The sequence below is a fragment of the Corythoichthys intestinalis genome, chromosome 1 (genome assembly GCF_030265065.1).
Source record: "Corythoichthys intestinalis isolate RoL2023-P3 chromosome 1, ASM3026506v1, whole genome shotgun sequence".
Lineage (NCBI taxonomy): Eukaryota > Metazoa > Chordata > Actinopteri > Syngnathiformes > Syngnathidae > Corythoichthys > Corythoichthys intestinalis.
The window spans coordinates 57,730,512-57,755,602 of NC_080395.1; the positions used below are offsets into that span (position 1 = coordinate 57,730,512).

Below are 25,091 nucleotides of genomic sequence, written 5' to 3' on the forward strand. Positions count from 1 at the left end.
CAGCAGTGACATTTTCCTGTCTTTTTCTAGTGATGAACTATGATGACTACGATGTTTAACGTGTCCACTTGGTTTGTAAACTAGTATCCACAGTACACATTGTGCCGCAGCCATTGCTTTATTTGATATAAGATGACACACTTATATTGCCATTAAGATTGGTTTCCTGTCCTGAAAGGCTACTGTTGTCGTCAAAGGGAAAGACAATACCTACTATTGATAACCTTCATTAAAAAATATTTATGCATTCAAATCACAATTTTTTTTAGATCTCTGATAATGGAGAAAAAAGTTTAGACACAAATAATGGCACTGCTTACAGGCACAGCCATTTTGTGATGTCAGTTATACTCATGCATATTAGACTAGAGCACAGGTGCATGTGAGAACTGAAATTAATGACGTAAAGCGGAAGGGCGGGCAATTTGGAATAATCACATCTGATTAGCTTACATCAGGGGTGCTCAAGTCCAGTCCTCTAGAGCCCCTATCCAGCTTGTTTTCCATTTCTCCCACCTCCAACACACCTGACTCAAATAATCAGGATCATTATTAGGCTCCTGCAGAGCTTGCTGATGAGCTGATCATTTGATTCGGGTGTGTTCAGGTAGGGAGACATGGAAAACAAGTTGGATAGGGGCTCTCAAGGACCGGACTTGGGCACCTCTGGCTTACATAGTACCAGCGATGATAAAATATCTGTGCCCATCTTGAACGGCCACTTCTTGGAAATATTGTTTTTATTTACACGTTTCTCCATTATTATGCATTGTAAACATGTATTTATCTATTTTTCAGTATATTAAGCAAGATTCTTTCCTCTAGGGTGGAAAAAATGAAGGTGTTGTCTTTCCGTTTGCTCACGTTGCACTGGAACTGTCCATGGTGCTAAGGGAAGAATACTGCTTTGAGCTTAATTGCTTACTTATTTAACTAAGAGGAGGCATCTAAAAATATTTTCTTTCTTGTCCCCCAAAATAACATACAAGTCACAAATACAATGATGTGGGGTTTTAATTCTTATAAACTACACCTGTGTCAGTTGTACCAACTACATGACTTACCTTTTGTGTTTTAACAAAGCAAGAGCCACCACAACTTGAAACGTAAAAAAGACATTAGTACATGTGGTGGTAAACCAGGCTGATTTTGATGCCGTTAGTCTGGAATTCAGTCCCATTCATTGTAAACATGGTTTTCTAACAGCAAAGGTCCATCAGAGAACATTGGTGTGTAGTACAATTTGAGTACTGTAGTAATGATGTGTCCTGTCAGTAAAAAAGGGTTCCGTTTACAGTTTTCATTTTGGGGTTAAATGAACCACGCATATCGTAAAAATGCTCCATCAAGCAGCACAAGGGGGCACACTCATTTACCACAAAACACCCTTAATTTATTTAGATTGTTTTAAATTTTGGGCCAGAACGCTTTTTTTTCTCTCATAAAGATAATATTTCTGGGGGGAAAATATATATTATTTATGTTTGTATTCACTGATATGTTGTTCAACTGACCATTATGTACATCAACTATCATGCTATTTTAATACATTGTTAGTGCATTAGTTTTAGTAGAAAAAAATACTGGCATGTAAATAATTATCATACATCAGTATTAAAATTAATGCGCCATATTTTCAGGGCTATGATGGTTGGTGACCAGAGTGTACCTTTGCTGAAGCCAGAAGAACTAGATGGACAGGATATTTTCAGGAAGCAAAACATAACCTTTTCAAAATGTGCATGCGTGTGTATAAAGGTTGGTATGTGTGATTCATTGTTACGCAGAAAAGGCTTGCCGTCTTACCTAAGAAGAAATAAACACCTCGGTAAAAACATACAAAATACAGTGTATCACAAAAGTGAGTACACCCCTCGCATTTCTGCAGATATTTAAGTATATCTTTTCATGGGACAACACTGACAAAATGACACTTTGACAAAATGAAACGTTGTGTGTATGCAGCTTATGTAATAGAGTTAATTTATTTTCCCCTCTAAAATAACTCAAAATATTGCCATTAATATCTAAACCCCTGGCAACAAAAGTGAGTACACCGCACGGGAACTACGTACATCCCTAAATGTCCAAATTGAGTACTGCTTGTCATTTTTTTCTCCAAAATGTCATGTGACTTAAAGGAGTGATGTCAGCATTGCTGCAGATATTGAAGAGGTGGTGGGGGGGGGGGGGGGGTGTCATTCCCACCACCATGCTTGACTGTAGGCATGACACACTTTGTACTCCTCACCTGGTCGCTGCCACACATGGACCATAGGACATGGTTCCAGTAATACATGTGCTTTGTTGACATGTCTTCAGCAAACTGTTTGCAGGCTTTCTTGTGTACCGTCTTCAGAAGAGGCTTCCTCCTGGGGTGACAGCCATGCACGCCGATTTGATGTAGAGTGCGGCTTATGGTCTGAGCACTAACAGGCTGACCCCCCACCGCTTCAATCTCTGCAGCAATGCTGACAGCACTCCTGTAACGAGTCACATGACATTGTGGAGGGAAAATGACAAGCAGTACTCAATTTGGACATTTAGGGATGTACGTTTTTTCATAGGGGTGTACTCACTTTTGTTGCCAGGGGTTTAGATATTGATGGCCATATTTTGAGTTATTTTGAGGGGAAAATAAATTAACTCTATTATATAAGCTGCACACAGACAACTTTTCATTGTGTCAAAGCGTCATTTTGTCAGTGTTGTCCCATGAAAAGACATACATAAATATCTGCAAAAATGCAAGGGGTGTACTCACTTTTGTGAATGTACTATGGACTTTAGTAATGGGATGTTTTACACAACAGTCTTTATTTTAGCTTTTATAAACCCTAACATTTTGTTCTTTGTAAAGTTCTTCTTACACAGTGGTAAGTTTCTTTTCCTGGTTATTATGTAATATTTTACTGAATGGAGCAATGCACTCGTGTCATGTTCAGCTCGAATCAGGTCCTGCGCTGTTTTTCTGCAGCAACTATAAAAAGTCACTATCACTCAATTATGTAATATCATGCTGCAACGTTTGTTACTATACTCGGCAGTGCTGTGCTAAAAATATATGCTCAGATGTGAAATGATAGATTGTAGCACAACAATGATCATCAAAAGTTTAGCTGGAACAAATGCCAAACTTTTTTCAGTTGGCCAAGACAACATGGACAGGAACAGTTTATCAATGACTTGAATGCTGAGGGGATTGGGGGGCGGGGGGGGGGGGGCTCTCCTTTTAATGAATACTTACCTAGGGAAAACTGGCAAAAATACAATTAACATCTGACAAAACAAACAATTTACGTTTCAAGGCTGGGATGCACAAGGCATGAATATATCACTTTTTAAAAATTTAAACACAGTTCCTGCGAGAGTGGACGTGTGTCAATAAATGCGGTATAAGTACCTTGTAAATGGAGTAAGACAACAACTGCCTGAGCTACCACAGCAGTGAATACGCAGTACTATCAGTCTGAAAACACTGAATGGATACAAAGCCTCACACACTCATTCAATGCAGTGGCTCTGTGGTGTGCCAAGTCACATGCCTATTACATAACAAGACTCCTACTGCTGCGCTCAACGTCCCTGGCTAATCCATGCATGCTTTGATGCACATGAGCTATTTATATACTGCAGATAAGATAGGCCAGGTCAAAAATATAACTCTGCTCAATTATTCATTGAGAAACATTTTTTAGCAGAGCTGGCACTGTTAGACAGGAATAGACCAAGGGAGTAACAATAAATAATGCATATTAGCAATGCAGGAGTCTATTTGATGGCTTCAAATCTGAATGGGAATAGTGGAATAGTGTGCATACGCTTCAGCCACTCTGCAACCATCCTGTTTTATTTTTTGTACAGGATTCTAAAAATAGCAGGCTGCACTGTCCTCGTGCCATTTTTAGGTCTTGTGAGTTAACGGTGCGTGGGTGGAGGGATGTAGCATGAAAGAAAATATCTTTCACACATGTGCAGTGTAGTTACACTTGTGCATCTGAATGAATCTCTTTTAAGATCAGCCATTCAGATCAAACCATCACATTTACAATTTGCTGCGAGCTCTAACCTACAGCTCCCTAAGAGATGCATTGATGATCAATTTGACGACTGCAGCCACCTCACCAAGCTGAAGTAAAATAAACTAATCAGTAAATAAATCCATACGCATCGTCAGTCGTGGAAATCATGTAATGTGAAGCATATCGAATACTATACAGATCTGCACAGCTCATTGGAATATAAATGTGACACTTACAGTGTGTCACAAAAGTGAGTACCCCCCTTGCATTTCTGCAGATATTTAATTATATCTTTTCATGGGACAACACTGACAAAATGACACTTTGACATAAGGAAAAGTAGTCTGTGTGCAGTTCATATAATAGAGTTAATTTATTTTCCCCTCAAAATAACTAAAAATATAGCCATTAACATCTAAACCCCTGGCAACAAAAGTGAGTACATTGCACTGCTGGTCATTTTCCCTCCAAAATGTCATGTGACTCGTTACAGGATTGTGGGTGTGGGTGGTGGGGGGGGGTGTCATTCCCCATTCCATTTCTTGTGTACCGCCTTCAGAAGAGGCTTCCTCCTGGGTTGACAGCCATACACACCAATTTGATGTAGAGTGCGGCGTATGGTCTGAGCACTAACAGGTTGAGCCCCCACCTCTTCAATCTCTGCAGCAATGCTGACAGCACTCCTGTAACGGAGTGAAAATGACAAGCAGTACTCAATTTGGACATTTAGGGATGTACGTAGCTCCGATGTGGTGTACTCACTTTTGTTGCATGGGGTTTAGATATTAATGGCTATATTTTGAGTTATTTTGAGGGGAAAATAAATTAACTCTATTATATAAGCTGCACACAGACTACTTTTCATTATGTCAAAGTGTCATTTTGTCAGTGTTGTCCCATGAAAAGATATACTTAAATATCTGCGGAACTGCAAGGAGTGTACTCACTTTTGTGATACACTGTATATATGTTAGTATAAGAAACAAGGTTTCTATTGGACTTCTTCATTGACCATGAGTTTTGGGTAAAATAATACATTTTACATAATAAATAATAAAATTAAAATTTTCACAGAACACCTGCCTAAAAATGTGTTATTAACTGCTTATAATACATTTCAATCCTAGCTGAAAAGAGTATAATTCAAAATTTAAGGCAATTGACTTCAAACTGTGTCATCATTAGTTTTTGTTCCCCTGAGTGGGAAATAAAAAGCATAAAATAGCACTCTGATTTCTAACATGAAAATGAAGCCAGTGTGAGTACAACAAAAAGAAGGTGTGTTGAGATATGTTTGTTGAGCCATATGAAGAGAGCGTTAACCATTGAAGAAATGAGGAGATGAATCCCCATTTCTAGTTCATAATGTGCCTTAATTTGGCGTAAGAGGTTGCAAAGTCAGAGATACAATTTGAAAGTGTGAATCAAAAAGCATAGTCTAATCGGATATGACTTCAGGGTTTCTTAACACGATTACGTTTTTAGAAGATACTGTATATGAGGCCTCAGAAATCATAATTGTAGTAGTAACAGTAACAGTAGTAACAGCATAGTATGCAGGTAAACCTTGAAGGGAAAAATGGCATGCTAGGAGATACTGTACATACAGTGGTATGAAAAAGTATCTAAACCTTTTGGAATTTCTCCCATTTCTGCATAAAATCACCATTAAATATGATCTGATGTTTGTCAAAATCACAGATGAAAAAACTGTCTGCTTTAACTAAAACCACCGAAAAATGTATAGGTTTTCATATTTTAATGAGGATAGTATGCAAACAATGACGGGGGGAAAATAAGTAAGTGAACCATCACAATTAATATTCTGTGCCCCTCCCTTTTGGCGGCGATAAACTTCAACCAGATGCCTTCTGTAGCTGCAGATCACTCTGGCACAACCATCAGGACTAACTTTGGTCCATTCTTCTCAACAAAACTGCTGTAGTTAAGTCAGATTCCTGGGATGTCTGGCATGAATCACTGTCCTTAGGTCATGCCACAGCATATCAATGGGGTTCAAGTCTGGACTTTGACTTGGCCTCTCCAGAACGTGTATTTTGTTCTTGTGAAACCATTGTGAAGTTGATTTACTGATGTGTTTTGGCTCATTGTCTTGTTGCAGCATTCATCCTCTTTTTTAGCTTCAACTGTCTGACAGACGGCCTCAGGTTTGTCTGCAAAACATCCTGATAAACTTTTGGATTCATTCTTCCATTAATAATTGCAAGTTGTCCAGGCCCTGAGGCAGCTAAACAGCCCCAAATCATGATGCTCCCTCCACCATGCTTCACGGTATGGATGAGGTGCTGATGTCGGTAAGCTGTTCCATTTTTCCTTCACACATGATGTTGTGTGTTACTCCCAAACAATTCAGCTTTGGTTTCATCAGTTCACAAAATATTTTGCCAAAACTTCGGTGGAGTGTCCATGTGCCTATTTGTGAACATTAAAGGAGTAACATTGTTTTTTTTTGTTTTGTTTTTTTTAGACAGCAGTGGCTTTCTCCGTGGAGTCCTCCCATGAAAACCATTCTGGGCCATAGTTTAACATATAGTTGATGTGTGAACAGAGATATAGGACTGTGCTGGTGATTTCTGTAAGTCATTAGCAGACACTCTAGGCTTCTTTTTTGCTTCTCTGAGTATTCTGTGCTGAACTTTTAGCATCATCTTTGGTGGACGGCCACTCCTAGGGAGAGAAGCAACAGTGCCAAACTTTCTCCATCTGTAGACAACTTCTCTGTCTGTCGATTGATGAACATCCAGACTTTTAGAGATGGTTTTGTATCCTTTCCCAGCTTTATACAAATCAGCAATCCTTGATTGCAGGTGTTCAGACAGCTCTGCCATGAGCCATGATGCTCATCAGACAATGCTTCTCATCAAGACAATTCTTACCAGGTGTGTGTTTTAAAGTGGGCAGGGCAGCTTTAAACCACTCATCAGTGATTGGGCACACACCTGACTTAAATTGTTTGGTAAAAATTGGTTTCAAATGCTCAAATAAGTAATCTTAGGCAGAGGTTTCACTTACTTATTTTTCCCATTTTTGTCATTGTTTGCATGCTATCCTCATTAAAATATGAAAACCTATAAATTTTGGGGTGATTTTAATTAAAGCAGACACTTTTTTTTGCATCTGTGTGATTTTGAGAAGGATCAGATCACATCTGATGGTGATTTTATGCAGAAATACTTTTTCATACCATTGTATATATATTTGATTTGGAAAAAAAAAAAAAAAAAAAAGAAAAAAAAAACAGCATTTTTTTTACATCATCATGATAATATTGTTTGGAAAAAAAAATAAAATTGATTGATGCCAAAATTATTTTTTTAATCAGCATAATTATCATAACAAAACAATGTTTGTCCCTCAATGTTATCTTTGTAGAAATACTATTTGTAGTTGGCACAGTGAGAGTTCTGGCACTGATTAAATCCCTTTCACCCAAAAAGATGAAAGGTTTTCCAGCAGTTTCGTGTTGTGGGGAGTTTTCATTCTGCACTGATTGCTATAACACAAAGTCAACAAGTTCACCTACACTTCAACACAGTAATTCACAAGTGACTATTCCAAATGGTTTTATTACTATACAGCAGACAGGTCCAACGTCCGGCCCGGGGCCAAAATGCGGCCCATGGTCAAATTTCATCCGGCCCCCAGCCTCTGTCATAAAATCAGTAATATCTGGCCCGCACACAGACTTGATAAATTGGTCAGCAGTACTGCCACCAGCATATGAAGTAGCTTACATACTAAATGCTGCTCCTCATTTACCCACTAAAAGGCAGCAGCACTCTAAGCAACATTACCCCGTGTGACCCTTTACTCCCAATTTTCTAAAATGGCGACAATCAACAAAAAAAGTTGACTGCGACGGCTGACGCTTCAAGGATAGGTGAAAATTGGACTATTTCGTCACTAAAATACGCAACAACTGTGTCTGCCTCATTTGCAAAGAGACAGTCGCTGTTTTTAAAGAGTTCAATGTGAGGCGATATTACCAAACAAGACACGCTGACCTGTACGACAAGATTACAGGCAGCGAGAAATTGAAGCAACTTGAAGCTAGTTTAATTTCAAAGCAGCAGTATTTCGCAAGAGCCCGAGAGTCGAAAGAGAACGCCACAAGGCTCGTTGCGAGATTGTTGAAATTATTACCGTATTGGCCCGAATATAAGACGGCCCTGATTATAAGACGACCCCCTCTTTTTCAAGACTCAAGTTTGAATAAAAACTTTTTGAACACCAAATTAATTTTTATGTAGAAAATAATCACAGTACATCTGAAACAAATGATTATAACAATATATTTGAGAGAAAAAGCATGTTATTTTGCATCATTCAAACCTTAATATCTGAACATTTAAATATGTAAACTAAAGTGCAATCACATTCGTAAATGAATGGCTTCTGGTTTTTGAAATGTAAATAAACCAATCTATTGTGATAAAACGACAAAATTGAAATAACTGCATTAACCATCAAAGTGAATTATAACTGTAACTGTAGTCTTGAAACAAATCTGAAAGGAAAAACATTGCAAAAAAATAATGCAAACTGGTTAGACTTGAGAGTAGCTGAGATCTGTCATGACAGAACATCGCTTCAATGATATCTGGCGCCATCTAGCGTCGTTAATGGGTATAACGTCTAGACCGCGAATATAAGACGACCCCCACTTTTTCAGTCTTATTTCAATGCAAAAAAACACCGTCTTATATTAGGGCCAATACTGTAACTTAAAAAAAGATAATGAGGCAAAGGTGACACACAGTATGGCTTGCTAAAACTTGCTTAAATATATTGTTCTATGTAAAGGTTGTCAGCCAAGGTCGGCCCCCCACATTTTTACCACACCAAATCTGGCCCCCTGTGCAAAAAGTTTGAACACTCCTGCTATAGACCCTACCCACCGACGTCACAAAACCACGTGCTCGCTGTATGGTTCCGCCCACTTGTCCGTCATTTTGTCTCTGTATTAGCATTGGTTTCAATTGATCGAGGAATTTAAAATGCATTTCATGGAAGACCCGGTGCTTTCTGATGCCGTAAACTCACTGGATGTGTTGCATAAAAGGCGTTATGTGGAAAAGCTTCGTTCTATACAGTCGCCAGATCCATATTTGATGCCCAAATCGATGTTTTTCGACTTACTGTCTTCGCCCTGTCTGCCTGACATCTGCTACGCTGATATTTACAATTATCTTGTCCACACAAAATCAGCCTATTCTCACGAAAATTTGAAAAACTTGAAGAGCTTGGAGGCTTATAAATACTTCGTTGCTGGTTGGGTGAAACAGGTCCTCGTCCACGAAAATTCGGCAGGAATCTATCTTGTGCTTGGAAAGGTGAGTTACGAAATTTTCAATTCAAAATCTTTTGTTATTGCTAACATCCACTGTCAAGTCTAATGTATTTCATGTCGTTTGTCAATGGAGTTAAGGCTTTTAATGTTTATATGGTTTAGCGATAGCACTCTCACTACATACATACGTGTATGTTGTCGGCGATTAGCCTAGCAATGATCTTAATTGTGGTTATTTGTCAGCCCAAAACCCTCTAAGTATATCTTAAATGCATCTTACCGGATATAAAATGACTACTACATAGTCTGTGGTGATTTTTTGGTGCCCAGTTTTCACGTCGAATTGCAGCCGTCCATTTCGCTCTCCTTTTTGGATCCCTCGGAATACGGTAAAACTCCAAGTCTCTCCTTCCATCTTCTCTGTTAGTGCAACCAACAGCCACACACGCCTTCACCATTTTGATTATTAATGTTAAGGAGCAGAAAAACACGCCGTAAATAGGAGGAATGTACGTAGCCGTAACAGGTTAACACTATGTTTTGACGGACAATTGGGCGGTACCATTCAGGAGAGCGGAGTTGTGACGTCACGTGGGTAGAGTCTATACAGGGAATAGTAACATTGTTTTCCATTTTAGGGGCTCCTCCTGATTTATTTGGTATTCTTTATCGATACAGTATTATCAAGCACTCTTTCCTCTTACTTTTGTTTGTTTTTAACCTGCCTTTATTTTGATTGTGTTTATTTGAAAGTTGAAAGCGTGGAACATAAAAGGCCCTGTTAATCTGGAATATCCTAATTGCACTTTGTCAATTGACTCAGCATTTAGCAATTGATTGCTCCTGTAATCTTAATTCCTTACTCACAGATGCACCTTTAATTAACAACATTGTGTACCATGAAATTCTTTAAGGTTTGTATGACTTTAACAGCATTTACCGTAGATCGCTGACTGGTGGAAGGGTACTTGTTCCCAACACTGAATAAAGAAACCTCTTATCTCACACTATCCCATACTGTGATTACACTTACACCTATAATTTACTCTGTATTAACTACAGTAATGTGGCACCCTGTCATTACATTACTTTTTTTGTTTTTCTAATACAGTACTCCTTACATTATACAGAGATATACGAAAATGTTTGGGAACTTGTGACAATTTCCACTATTGTCATTCATAATTCATTGGTGTTTGGATAAACAACTTTATTTTTATAGATTAAACAAAAGATGGGCAGAGTAATATTTCAGAGGTCTATTGGGCTATTGGAACATTAGAAACATGCATCAAAATTTTACATATATATATATATATATATATATATATTAGGGCTGTCAAAATTATCGCGTTAACGGGCGTTAATTAATTTTTAAAATTAATCACGTTAAAATATTTGACGCAATTAACGCACTAGGCCCGCTCAGACAGATTTAAATGTCAGTACAGTGAAAGGCCAACTTGTTAATTGTGTTTTATGGAGTTTTTCCGCCCTCTGCTGGCGCTTGGGTGTGACTTGCATATGTTATGTGGCGTAATGTCGCCCTCTGCTGGCGATTCAGTGCAGCTGATTATTTGGGTTTCGGCGCGCTTTTCTGACGTGTTTATATGTCGACGCGAACTCACACTAATAGACAGTGCTATTCAGACCAGCTAACGTCCGCATCCAGTATTCAGTGGCAGTTCTCATAGCCCCATTACACTGTTTGTGTCTAATAGATGCATCGCTTGTGAGTTATATTCCTCCTTTGTTTATATTCATGAGCATTAGATAGTTATTGATGATGTGTATTTGAGTTTGTTCACATATATGGTGAAATGCAGTTACATTGTTAGATGCTTGTGAGCTAATTGGCTAGTGCTACTGCTCAAATGGACACGTGTGTGTACATTTTATGTTATTTTGTGATTTGTGCAAGTTATTGACACATTGCCTTGTTATTTTTAGTTTTACAAAAATACAAGAAACGTGCTCCTGTCAAAAAGAGATGACTTCAGTAAAGCCCATGCAACTTTGCCACACCGTCTGATTTCTTTTTGGAACTTATGTTCGCTATCTGTCAATTTGTGTACTCACACACATTGAGGACAGAATAGGGCTACTAGTTTATTTTTTGATTGAAAATTTTACAAATTTTATTAAAACGAAAACATTAAGAGGCGTTTTAATATAACATTTCTATAACTTGTACTAATATTCATCTTTTAAGAACTACAAGTCTTTCTATCCATGGATCACTTTAACAGAATGTTAATAATGTTAATGCCATCTTGTTGATTTATTGTTATAATAAACAAATACAGTCCTTATGTACCGTATGTTGAATGTATATATCCATCTTGTCTTTCCATTCCAACAATAATTTACAGAAAAATATGGCATATTTTATAGATGGTTTGAATTGCGATTAATTACGATTAATTAATTTTTAAGCTGTAATTAAATCGATTAAAATTTTAATCGTTTGACAGCCCTAATATATATATATATACATACACACACATATATATATATATATATATATATATATATATATATATTCACTTGCTTCCTTTTGTCATAAATAACAGCCTGTAGGAATTTCTTAGCCTCCCTACAAAACATCTCCAGTTCATGGTTGCCAAGCATGGACAGCCCATACCACATCACCTAGATTTTCCACTAAATTCAGGCCTGGGGTAGCTCTCAAAGAACATTGTATCTGCTCCTTTGTATGAATACCAGAGTAGATTTGTACAGTTAAAATATCGAGCCCTGACATGACTTCAACGTTGCGACTGTTTGTTGAACATTATTTTAGAGCGGGGTGGGCAAACTATTCCACAAAGGGCTGCAGTGGGTGCTAGTTTTGGTACATCCCCATCATGAGGACAGCATTTCACCAATCTGTTTTTTTATTACAAGTGCAATCAGTTGACTGCAGTCAGGTGCTTCTTGTTTCCACTGAAACCTCATTGGTTAAACTGTCTGTGCTGAATCAGTTGGAACAAAGACCAGGACCCACTGCGGCCCTCGAGGACCAGTTTGCTCGCCCTTGTTCTAGAGAATGTTGATATTCATGGAAACCATGCAACCCTGCAACCAATGCAAATGAGTTTGATCAGTGATTATTGCCGGCAGGAATGAGGAGTCCAGTTTGGGTCCTGGGGTCTGCATGTAACGTGAGGCTGTGCGTGCGCCAGAGATTAGAGCAAGAGAAAGAGTTCACCGCTACACTTGGGTTTGGTTGCTGAATCAATAACATTCAGAAGTGTCACAAGTTGGATTGTCTTGTGTGTTGTTAGATCAAGTTTTCCTCCATCAGAGGTGAGTAAATGTATTTTAGGTTGATGAGACGTTACTATTGTATTTAGCATGGAGCGCTAATCTAGTTAGCAACCATGCTGATCAGTGTCTTAAGTGTCTGTTTGTATTGTGTTTTGGAGAAGCATATCAGCACTTGAGTTATTGTTAGATAGTAAAGTTGTCTCCTTTCTTTTTATAAAGAAACCATACACATGAACCCATTCATAAAGCAGCTCAAAGTCTCAGAACAAACTCTCATTCAAACTGTAAATTGTCAATACAAGAGTGTGCTTTGAAATTGATTTGGATTGTATTCATAAACAACTGTTTGATAAAGAAAGCTGATTAATTGCAGTCTGCCTTATTCAATTTTGTATGAAAATTGATTCATTCAAACATTTTTTATCAGTCCTTTGCCCACCAGAAAAAAAAAGTCAATCACCAGCACTTTTTTTTATTTGAATGAACAAGACTTTTGTCTGATTTGTGTGCTGAGAAATTCTTGTTTTACACGCAGAACTTTTATTAACTTAACAAATTTTATGTACTTCAAACAGTAGTTATAAACTAGTTAAGTAATAATAATAATGTAATAAAAATAGTCATCAATTTTTTCTTCATTGTTACTTACAACAGTCAAGTGAAAATGTAATAAAAATAATAATAATAGTTTAGTTGCAGCTGTATCACTAACATACTAAAAAAGCAGCAAAGATGCTATTTAAAAAAAAAAAAAGTGTGTTCGTGTGTGTCTGATGGGTTAGGGCCGGTTGCGACGTGGTCACGTGGGTCGCTATATTTCACTTCGCATTCACAAACAAGAATGGGTAGTTACGCCCCTGAAGACAGTCATTTGCTTTACTTAGCCAAACTAAACATGAGGGGGCAAGATGGATATTTAGAATTTCTTTAAAACCTAAGCTTTCAAAGTCTTCAACAACAACTGAGCTTGAAGCGAGGATTGAACACAAATATGTACTGTATATGTATGTTGTGAATTCCCTGCTGTGAAGGCTGGACAGTGAGCTGCCTCAGTTTAGGACAACAGTGTTGCTGCGCATGCGCAGACTATTCTTGAAAAAGAGTAAAGTTCATCCTCGGCTAAGTATTGTTGTGCCTGCATTTGCATAAATAACAGTGTTTGTTGGTGATAAATACACCCACTCACATTAATGTCTGAATGCACTCAAATGGCCCAAAGGACGAAATCAACTGCAATTAAAGTTCATTCAACCAATTGAAATCACTGCATCTTCTTTGACCGGAGGATTAGGATAATTATATACAGCCAGCAACATTGTCACAGACTCCCAAATCCCTACACGTGGTCCTTCGAGCTGGATCCTGTTCATAATTGCACTATGGCAACTTCTAGTAACTATGAAGAAGAACAACCTGCAGTTGTACCTTGTCCAATTCGGCCTCATCAACTTCCCAGACACCTACATGACTTTGTCATCGACAGCCCAGCCTATCTGACTCGACGACAGTCACACCAGGTAATGGAAGTGCAACAAGAGGAACTGGCAGAAGATGCTTCGTTGACTGGGACAGAAGAACGTATGATGGTAAATAGTGTTATACTTGTATAGCGCTTTTCCACCTTTCAAGGTGCTCAAAACACTTTACACTACATTGCTATCTACCTACTGGTGACGCAGCACCAGGAGCAATGTGGGGTTCAGTATCTTGCTCAAGGATACCTTTGGGTTGGGGGTCAACTACTCTACCACTGAGCCACGCCACTCTAATGAGAGACATCATTTGGCAAATGAGACAGCTACAGTCAGCCATGGACAGTGTCAAAGGTCAAACTTGCCCTCCTTAAAATCAGTTTGATTCATCCGCAATGAATTTCTAGCCTTCCTCACATTAGTGGAACCATCAGAACATCCCCCCTAATGGATAATCAGATGAGTTCGACATCAGCTGACGGTGGACATCATCATCTACTAGACACCTACGAGGTTGGCCCGTTGACAACACAGTCCACACAGCAGCAAGAAAGCACTTGACATCTACAAGTGGCACGTTCTGCCATTTGGCACAGTGTGCAGTCCTTGTTGTGCCGTATACGCTCTACAGCGCCGCGTTCGACATCACCAGAATGACGACGATTACCTGATGGAGACGGTAACCACTTAATTCTGTGGAAATAACTGTCTGAAATCACTCCGCTCACCACGACAAGCTTAAGATCTTCTGGACCGCCTGAGTGCATTCATGGCCAAGGGTGGATTCGAGACAGTGGGCAGTGGGACTCAGACAGTGGGCATCCAACAAGACCGAGGTAATATCCCACCTTCCAACTGATGCACAATCAGCAATATCTGAACTGTGGCTAACTGCTGAAGGAGCTGAGCCCAAAGAGTCCACACTTGGACTGATCTGGCACTGTGTGACGGACACACAGGGTTACAAATATCAGCTTGCTGCACCTAAACTGCCCACTTTACAGAATCTTTAGACTGCTTGCCTCACAATATGACCCACTTGGCCACATCATCCCTATTACCACCAGAGCCAAGGTCTTGGTCCAGGCTCTTTGGGCTACAGAATGACAGTGGGATGAGCCAATTGCCAATGAGTTACTTCCAGTATGGCAGGCAGGGGAATACGAGCTCGCTCAGTTGCAAAACATCGTCTGACCAAGGTGTTATGTCCGAGAATCTGCTGACGACTCATCAGTGAAGCAGATTCACATTTTCTGCGACGCCTCCGAGAGGGCCTATGGCTTAGTGGCCTACTTGCGATATGAGGATGCAGAAGGACGTATCACCGTGTCATTTATTATGGCCAGGTCACGTGTCGCACCCAAACGACAGCAGACGATGCCCCGACGAGAATTATGCGCTGCAGTCACAGGGGCTCAACTGGCCAATGTTCTTCAGACGGAGTTGAGTTCGCCTATTCAATCTGTGGTGATGTGGTCTGATGCAACAACTGTACTGAGCTAGATATAGTCAGAGTCCAATCAGTACAAGGTATTTGTTGGCACAAGAGTGACTGAAATACTAGACTTTACCGCCCCAAAATCATGGAGGTATGTTTACATAGACCTGAACCCCGCCGAAGATATCAAGCTATCCCAGCCTAACCATTGGAGTCAGGGGCCTGTGTCCCTGTATCAGTCTACAGATCACTGGCCAGTGAACCCCTCGGTGAGTAACGAAGGTCATGACGAGTTGAAATCTCAAGCTTTCTGTGGTCACATTTCTATCACCAGCACTGAGACACCTGATCGTGTTAAAAATAATACATGGGATGAATTGCTACAAGCAACCCATCGGTCCTTACATGGGGCTAAGGTACCTTCCATGTCAGCTGACGATCGTATTGAGATGGAGACCACGGAGCTGACAAGGATACAAGCTGACAGCTTCCCGAGGAACTGAAGGCACTGAAGCACGGGAAACCAGCACATTCTTACAGCTGTTTAAGTGCTTTTAACCCTGAATATGATCCAGTATTGGGCCTCATTTGAGTTGGTGGTAGACTACGCAGATTGGAGGATCTTCCTGAAGACAGTCTTCATCATGTTGTCCTTAGCCCTGATCACCCGATCACACAGTTCTTGGTGAAGGACTACGAAAAGCATCTACACCATGCTGGCCCAGAGAGGGGTTTCGCCGAGATCCGGAGAAATTTCCGGATATATTTCCGGATATTACGTGGGCAACAGGTAATCAGGAAACATCAGAAACATTGCGCTGATTGTCTTAAATGGCGTAGCACCCCTGTTGCACCGATGATGCCACACCTGCCTGCTGCTCTACTCCAGATAAACAAACCCGGGTTCTGGTCCACCGTTCCCTATACAGTGAAAGTTGGAAGAAGGCATGAAAAACGGTGGGGCATCATATTTAAATGTCTTACTTCCAGATGTGTTCACCTTGATCTGGAGGTACACATGGACACAGATTCATTCTTGATGGCTTTGCGGTGATTTATTTCACGACGGGGCAAGCCATATGAGATTCTATGTGATAAAGGTGGGGAGCGTGAGCTCAAGGAATCTTTGGAAGATCTCGAGCCATCCCTGAGACAACAGCTGGCAAGCCAAAGTATCACATTCAAGTTCAATCCTCCCCTCGCTCATTTGGTTGTGCGTGGGAGAGGGAAGTAAGATTAGTCAAAGCCTCCCTTCAAGTTGTACTGTGGGATCAAGTTGTATCGGAGGAGGTGTTGTCAACTGTCCTGGCTGATGTGGAGGGTATACTTAACTCAAAACCAGTAGGATTCTCCTCTTCTGACTTGGCTAACCCTGATCCTGTAACCCCTAACCTACTGTTGATGGTGCGGCACGGCGCATCGCTTCCTCAAGCAGCATACGGTTCCAGTGAGCTTCTGGGTCACCGCCGTTGGAGGCACAGCCAGGTCTTGGCGGACCAGTTCTGGAGCCAAGTCACCCGCGAGTACCTTCCTGACCGTCAGCGACGCCAGAAGTGGAAAACCCAACCGTGGATCTTGCTACTGATCAAGGGGCCATGGTAGTGGATTCCCAGCTTCCTAGGGCACTCTGGCCTATAGGAAAGGTCGTCAGAGTTCATACCAGTAAAGATGGGACAGTTCATACAGCAGACATCGACATTAGGGCAACAGTCTACACTCGTCCAGTTACCAACTGCTTCCCGAGATGCTGAATGACCTGGACATCGGAGTCCCCTAACCACAGCAGGGACTTGTACTTTTTACACATTCAGGAATTAATGTGGGGGTGGCTGTGACGAATTCCCTGCTGTGAAGGCTGGACAGCGACCTGCCTCACTTTAAGACAACAGTGTTGCTATGCATCCGCATATATATATAAAATCTAAATTACTGGTATTCAAATTTTAAAAAATGACAAGGGTGCCCAATTTTTGTACCTTTGTAATTCTGACACATATTGCATATCTTCCATTATTTCTGATTGTAATCTAGTTTTACTTCTGAAAATTTTCCCTATCAGTTTTTTTTAATAGATAAATGAAGTTGCCGATTCAAACACCCATTGATTGATAAATGAAAATAGATGACCACAAGATGAGGTGAACTTCTTCATAACACTGGGTCCTCGGTGACATTTCCTGCTCAAGAAAGACAACATTTTTGAGTATTGTTACTGCAATTCCCATCTCATCCATGAAATCTACAAAGAGAAAAAACTACTGTTAAAATGAAATTACTAAAATTACAGACCAGATAGCCATAATGAAAAAAATTGTGATTATGTACATATTTTGTTCAACTAACGGATCGACTACTATGCATGCCTTGTTAAAATTCAGATAAGTGGACTCTCAGCTGGTTTCAATGATGCAAAATCATTGCATGCATCCAATGAAAATCGTCCCTGACCAAGCTATTGAAGACAATTAGCTCATTACATTTGTTTTGGTAGCAACGCCAAGTTCGTTTCATTCATGGCGAGCAATAATGACAGCCTACCACAAAATGTAACTGGAATCTATAACCCCAACCCTTAAGTAAACCGAATTAATGGACAGTGTCACCATGTGGTCAGTTGCTAAACATTTTCTACAGCAGCTACGTGTAATGCAAATTATAAAACATTATAACACATGTTGAATTTCCAAAGAGAAGACGAAAAAGTTTGAACTCCACATAGGGCTTTTAATACTGTACACTCAATACAGATTCCACTTGTGATGGCCAGAGGGAAATCTTTTTTTCTGCCTGACATATTGAAAAGCAAATGTAGCATCATTCATACTTTTTCATTAAGATTACTTTGAGCAAAATCAGTTTGTAGGTCCCAAACAAATAGGAATGATTGAAGTGCAAACATTAGGGTCCATTTCATGAGGGGACAAGATGAGGCCAAATATTTTTTTTTAAACTATGTGACCACTGAGATTAGAAACACATTTCATCTCAGCAATTACTTGGACAATCATAGACCTACTGTTATAATAAATTTAAGACACAACACTGTTGCCTGGTCACATAGTTCACACATTTCAGTTCAGCTGTACAATGGAGCAAGTAAGTATTTAGTCAACCACCAACTGTGCAAGTTCTCCTACTTGAAAAGATTAGAGAGGCCTGTAATTGTCAACATGGGTAAACCTCAACCATGAGAGACAGAATGTGGAAAAACAAAACAACAGAAAATCTAATTGTTTGATTTTTAAAGAATTTATTTGCAAATTAGAGTGAAAAATAAGTATTTGGTCACCTACAAACAGGCAAGACTTCTGGCTGTCAAAGAGGTCTAACTTCTTCTAACGAGGTCTAACGAGGCTCCACTCGTTACCTGTATTAATGGCAACCGTTTTAACTCATTATCGATATAAAAGACACCTGTCCACAACCTCAGTCAGTCACACTCCAAACTCCACTATGGCTAAGACCAAAGAGCTGTCGAGGGACACCAGAGACAAAATTGTAGACCTGCACCAGGCTGGGAAGATTGAATCTGCAAAAGGTAAAACGCTTGGTGTAAAGAAATCAACTATGGGAGCAATTATTAGAAAATGGAAGACATACAAGACCACTGATAATCTCCCTCGATCTGGGGATCAATGCAAGATCTCACCCCGTGGCGTCAAAATGATAACAAGAACGGTAAGCAAAAATCACAGAACCACACGGGAGGACCTAGTGAATGACCTACAGAGAGCTGGGACCACAGTAACCAAGGCAACTATCAGTAATACAATGCACCGCCAGGGACTCAAATCCTGCACTGCCAGACGTGTCCCCCTGCTGAAGAAAGTACACGTCCAGGCCCGTCTGCGGTTTGCTAGAGAGCATTTGGATGATCCAGAAGAGGACTGAGAGAATGTGTTATGGTCAGATGAAACCAAAATAGAACTTTTTTGGTAGAAACACAGGATCTCATGTTTGGAGGAGAAAGAATACTGAATTGCATCCGAAGAACACCATAACGACTGTGATGCATTGGGCTGGAAACATCATGCTTTGGGGCTGTTTTTCTGCACAGGGACCAGGACGACTGATCTGTGTAAAGCAAAGAATGAATGGGGCCATGTATCGAGAGATTTTGAGTGAAAATGTACTTCCATCAGCAAGGGCATTGAAGATGAGACGGGGCTGGGTCTTTCAGCATGACAATGATCCCAAACACACAGCCAGGGCAACCAAGGAGTGGCTTCGTAAGAAGCAATTCAAGGTCCTGGAGTGGCCTAGCCAGTATCCAGATCTCAACCCCATAGAAAATCTGTGGAGGAAGTTGAAAGTCCGTGTTGCCCAACGACAGCCCCAAAACATCACTGCTCTAGAGGAGATCTGCATGGAGGAATGGGCCAAAATACCAGCAACAGTGTGTGAAAAGCTTGTCAAGAGTTACAGAAGACGTTTGGCCTCCGTTATTGCCAACATAGGGTACATAACAAAGTACTGAGATGAACTTTTGGTATTGACCAAATACTTAGTTTCCACCATCTGAGGTTTACCCATGTTGACAATTACAAGCCTCTCTAATATTTTCAAGTAGGAGAACTTGCACAATTAATGGTTGACTAAATACTTATTTGCCCCACTGTAGTTCCATCAGAATACTACTATCAATGGGTTTCCCTTTTATTTTAAATGCAAACTCTTGCATAAATGTTCAAATGTCATCAACGGTGACACATAAATGCCATAGTTCCCTTCCATATTTGTAAACACTGTTTAGAAAACAGAATAGATAGTGTCAGCTGCAATTTTTGACAACAAATTGTTTTGAACAGTTGTTGTGGCAGTTTAAAAATTACAGAGAAGTAAATGTTTTTATCTTTGAACCATGGACATATGTTTGTGTGTTCTTGATTTCATGAGGGCATGATACTGGAAACAATCGGTTTGGTGATTTAGGGATAACGACGTTCCCTCTTGGTAAGGAGGTAACACTGAATAGTCCTCAGTCGGTCTTTGGCAGGGGCGAACTCAGGTTGCAGTTTCAACGTGGACTCGTACCAGTGCATTGCCTTTTCAAACTCCTCCTGCCACCAAGAAAGACAAATACAATGTTTCCAAACACTCATCCAAATAATTGATGCAAGTGGGGATAACATCATTGAGTTATTTTACCATTGCTATGTAGACGTTGGCAAGAGTGAAGTGATTAACAACAAAGTGTGGAGTAATTTCTACGGCCATGCGCGCAACAGTAAGCGCATCTTCCCACAATCGAGCATTCTGGAAGATGTTGGCCAAGCTGATGAGGGGAACATCCTAGTTAACGGGAAGAAACACATATAAGTAAATAATTACAGCAATGAATACTTGCATTAGGCTATATCACTCCACTCACACAGAAATCAATTCACATGCCTTACATCAATTAAAAAAAAAATAATAATTAGGGCTCAAGGATGTGACATCATAGACAATGTTGCAAGTATTATTGATCAACTGGTTCCAGAGCTGTAGCCATTTTGAGTCCTCTTCCTGCAGATAAGTCAGTTACCTTGTAAAACTGCTACTACTATAATGTTAGTTTGTCCAAATAGGGATTTCACTCAACTTGATTGTTGAGGTAGACAACAAATACCCATATGACAATGTGTTTAAGTGAGTTGGTAGTATCCTTGTTGGCCACACGGAGTCACCATTCTCACCATACCCAACAGTTAACTAAGGGTTCCCAGTTTATTCATTTAGTATTAAATGAGAATAATTCTCCACTCATTTCACTGTCATTTTTGCACTACAAAGCTGGGAAAAAATATCATCTGGCGATATATCGCGATCCTTTATGTCTCAATACCAAGTATCGATACTATTTTTCTGAGTATGGATACTGCAGATACAGTGTATCACAAAAGTGAGTACACCCATCGCATTTCTGCATATTTAATTATATCTTTTAATGGGACAACACTGACAAAACGACACTTTGACACAATGAAAAGTAGTCTGTGCAGATTATATATTAGTTAATTTATTTTCCCCTCAAAATAACTCAAAATATAGCCATTAATATCTAAACCCCTGGCAACAAAAGTGAGTACACACCTTAGAAACTACATCCCTAAATGTCCAATTTAAGTACCGCTTGTCATTTTCCCTCCAAAATGTCATGTGACTCGTTAGTGTTACTAGATCCAGGTGTGCATAGGGTGTCATTTTGTCAGTGTTGTCCAATGAAAAGATATACTTAAATATCTGCAGAAATACGAGGGGTGTACTCACTTTTGTGATACACTGTACTTCTAATGTGCTGCGTCAAAGCAGCGCCGGCGACAAGCCAACAAACTGGAGATGTCCTGATCCGATCACTCTCTGTCCTGCGGCTTTTTTCTTTGTCCACAGTGCACTGCTGTGCTGGTTAAAGATGAGTGACAGCCGTCGAAGCTTTGATGTCGCCAGAGAAGCCTGGGAGATGCTATACTCGAAAGGCGCCGCCATGTATCAATCATCGTTAAGCTTGTTAAACACTAGCTGAAGTGTCAGTGGCAAGTTATTGTGTCTGTGTAAGGCTAGGATAAATCCGATTTTTTTTTTGTTTTTTTCCAACTCGATTGAGGCATTAACTTGACCGTCTGAACAGGACCAGTCGCATAGAAGTGGGCCATTTCAAATCAGACCGGGTCTCACTTTCATATTTGGTTTAAGTCCGATCTGGGCCACTTTTTTCCAGAATGTGAAGGCGGTCTGAACTTTCAAGTCTCCCAAATGGCAAGTGGCAGGCAGGATGGCAGCGATGTATCTGTGCATTAGCGTAAGACCCTAGCTTGAACTAGGCTTCTTTTTTACGCAGGAGGTGGGCTTGACCACAGTCATAAAAAAAAAAAAAAAAAATGAAGAAAAGGATACGCCTGATAATGCTTGGTTTTCTTTCTGTGCACCAAAGAAGCAATATTAACATATTGCTTACATGGCCGAGTCGGGGCAAACTGACACACACACATAAGGCTTATGTGTGTGTGTGCACACACATAAGCCTTATGTGTGTGTGTCTGAACTTTCAAGTCTCCCAAATGGCAAGTGGCAGGCAGGATGGCAGCGATGTATCTGTGCATTAGCGTAAGACCCTAGCTTGAACTAGGCTTCTTTTTTACGCAGGAGGTGGGCTTGACCACAGTCATAAAAAAAAAAAAAAAAAATGAAGAAAAGGATACGCCTGATAATGCTTGGTTTTCTTTCTGTGCACCAAAGAAGCAATATTAACATATTGCTTACATGGCCGAGTCGGGGCAAACTGACACACACACATAAGGCTTATGTGTGTGTGTGCATGCACAGTGCATGCATGCGTTCTATCAATCCATATAAACTTTGAATATAAGCCTAAACAGGGATTATTAAGGTTTGTTATTTGTGTCCACTTTTTGAAAATCAAAATATGATCACCCTGGAATGATGTACAGCCAGCATGCGTAGTCATTTGTTTTGATGCTTATGCACATGTGGATCAGTTTGCTCAGTGAGTGCGTGTCGAACTGTGAATTAGTGTGCAAACTGCGCATGTGTAATACTTGAACAGGCTCAATGGATAAAGGCAGTCTGAATTAGAGATGTCCGATCCGATCCAAATATCGGATCGGACGCCGATATGGGCAAAAAAAATGCACATCGGTATCGGATCGGAACACGGGAAAAATTACGATCCAGACTTCCGATCCATTTTTTTTAAACGTCCGGTCCGGGTTTTCCAGTGCACCGATTGACATAATCCATTCCAGTTTTTGCTTCGGTTTCCCTAAAATCCGGTCCGCATTTTACGGCACACCTTCAACACACTACATTTACATTACAGTCTCCCAATTGACCGAGAGACTATCGGTAAAAATGTTAGCTGTGTGGGATCATTTCACCTTAAAGGACGACAAAGACGAAAAGGCAGAGAGCAACATATGCCACAATAAAGTCAAGCGTAGTGGTAAAGCTGTAAGATGTTTTAATACAACCAACCTAATCAAGCATTTAGCGAAATGCCACCACAAACAATATGAGGAGTATGTTAAGAAAACCAAAGACAAAAAGAAAGGTCCTACGCAACTAACACTGGCAGAAACTTTTGCTATGCGTGACAAACTGGCACTCAACAGTCCCAAAGCCCAGGGAATAACAAGAGTCATTGCCGAAGAATTCCTTCTGGATGACGATTCATAAACATCCAAATTCCGATTACTGAAATATGTCAAGTAAAGCGGAACTAATACACAGCGCGGTCTTCGGGACGCAATGTGAAACTGACCGCATTGCGTCCCGAAAGTAAACATAACTTGTCTTAGACCCGAGTAATGCCAATGCTCAACTCACGGCTTTAGCTCAACTCATGCCGCTGGATAAAAAACACAAGAATACCTGACTGCTGATGACAGCCGCTACAAACTACGTCAACGTAGTTTTACTGGAGATAATAGATATCATATGTATATAGAACCAGATGCTACACGACAGACTCGACTGCGTTGGCAACATTGAAGTATTGAAAACCAGAGGCGTTAGTAAACAGCCGCCATCTTAAAGCAGAAGACTTCCCTAGTAGGCTGTTGTGAACCTTCCAAGCGAACCTAATTAACTTTTTATCTAAAATACTCCTAAATCGGCAAAATCTTGACTTGAATCTATCTTCAAAACAGTTTTAAAACTTTCACATGTCGAAAGTAGACAGAAGGGAAATTATGGAATAACGGGAGCAATTTTAACAACTTTAACAGTTGATTCGCAAAATTAAATGAATTGAATGTAGTTTAAAGCTGCTGATACAGAATGGGGACTTGAGTATTTTATTTACTGTTTTAAAATGTTAACTTGATACTGAAATAGTCATTTATTTAAACCTGAGAGGCTTTTTATACAATTTTAGTAACTAATGCACGAAACATGAAAAGCATCTAATAGCTTGGAGGATTTGTGGGATTTTCCACTGAGGCTGTTGGTGTGTTTTGCTTTTTTAAGACAGTTTACAATATTATTTGCACGTTTTACTGACTGACTATGCCATTTCTGTTTGTTATTTATAATGTTTTGTAGAGCTGTCCCAAACGACTAATTTTCTTTCGATTAGTCAGCAGACTATTTTTACGATTAGTCGACTAATCTTATAATTTTTTTTTTTATTACTAATTTAGCAATTAAATTTTTTTTTACGCTTGTCAATTCACAAAAACATTTTGGAACACTTAAATTCTTGATTAAAGTACAAAACAAACATAAATAACAATAATAAATCACAAATAAACAATGAGTTCAAATGCTGATAGAATTAACTTGTGCAAAAGAATGGAATGTAAACAGATTCAGAACACTGACTTCACCTTTCCAAAATGATTCAAAACAATTCTTAAAAAAATACCTAGAATTAATATTATAGTATACCTTAGTACTATATATAATAGTATTATAATAATTATTCATTGCCAATCAGAATTTTCATAAAGGGTGTCATTTTAAAGGTATTCGTAGTGTAGAATCTGAAGAATGTGGGATTAACTCCAGAAATCGGTATTTATATGACGAATATTACATGCTTTTATTTTGAAATATTCACCGGAAGTACGTTCGCTTAA

At 39.7% G+C, this 25,091-nt stretch overlaps 1 protein-coding gene across 2 annotated transcripts in view; it reads right to left on the reverse strand.

Annotated features, from left to right (window-relative positions):
* Nucleotides 1-18,228: 18,228 nt before the first annotated feature.
* The window catches only part of ttc17 (tetratricopeptide repeat domain 17), a 39,563-nt gene continuing 32,700 nt past the window's right edge, over nt 18,229-25,091 (reverse strand). For both annotated transcript variants that reach the window (XM_057847734.1, XM_057847742.1), the window contains 2 exons: nt 20,662-20,805; nt 18,229-20,573 (listed from right to left, as the gene is read on the reverse strand). In XM_057847734.1, coding sequence (XP_057703717.1) covers nt 20,442-20,573; nt 20,662-20,805 — 276 coding nt within the window. In that variant the 3' untranslated portion in view covers nt 18,229-20,441. The remainder of the gene's footprint in view (nt 20,574-20,661; nt 20,806-25,091) is intronic.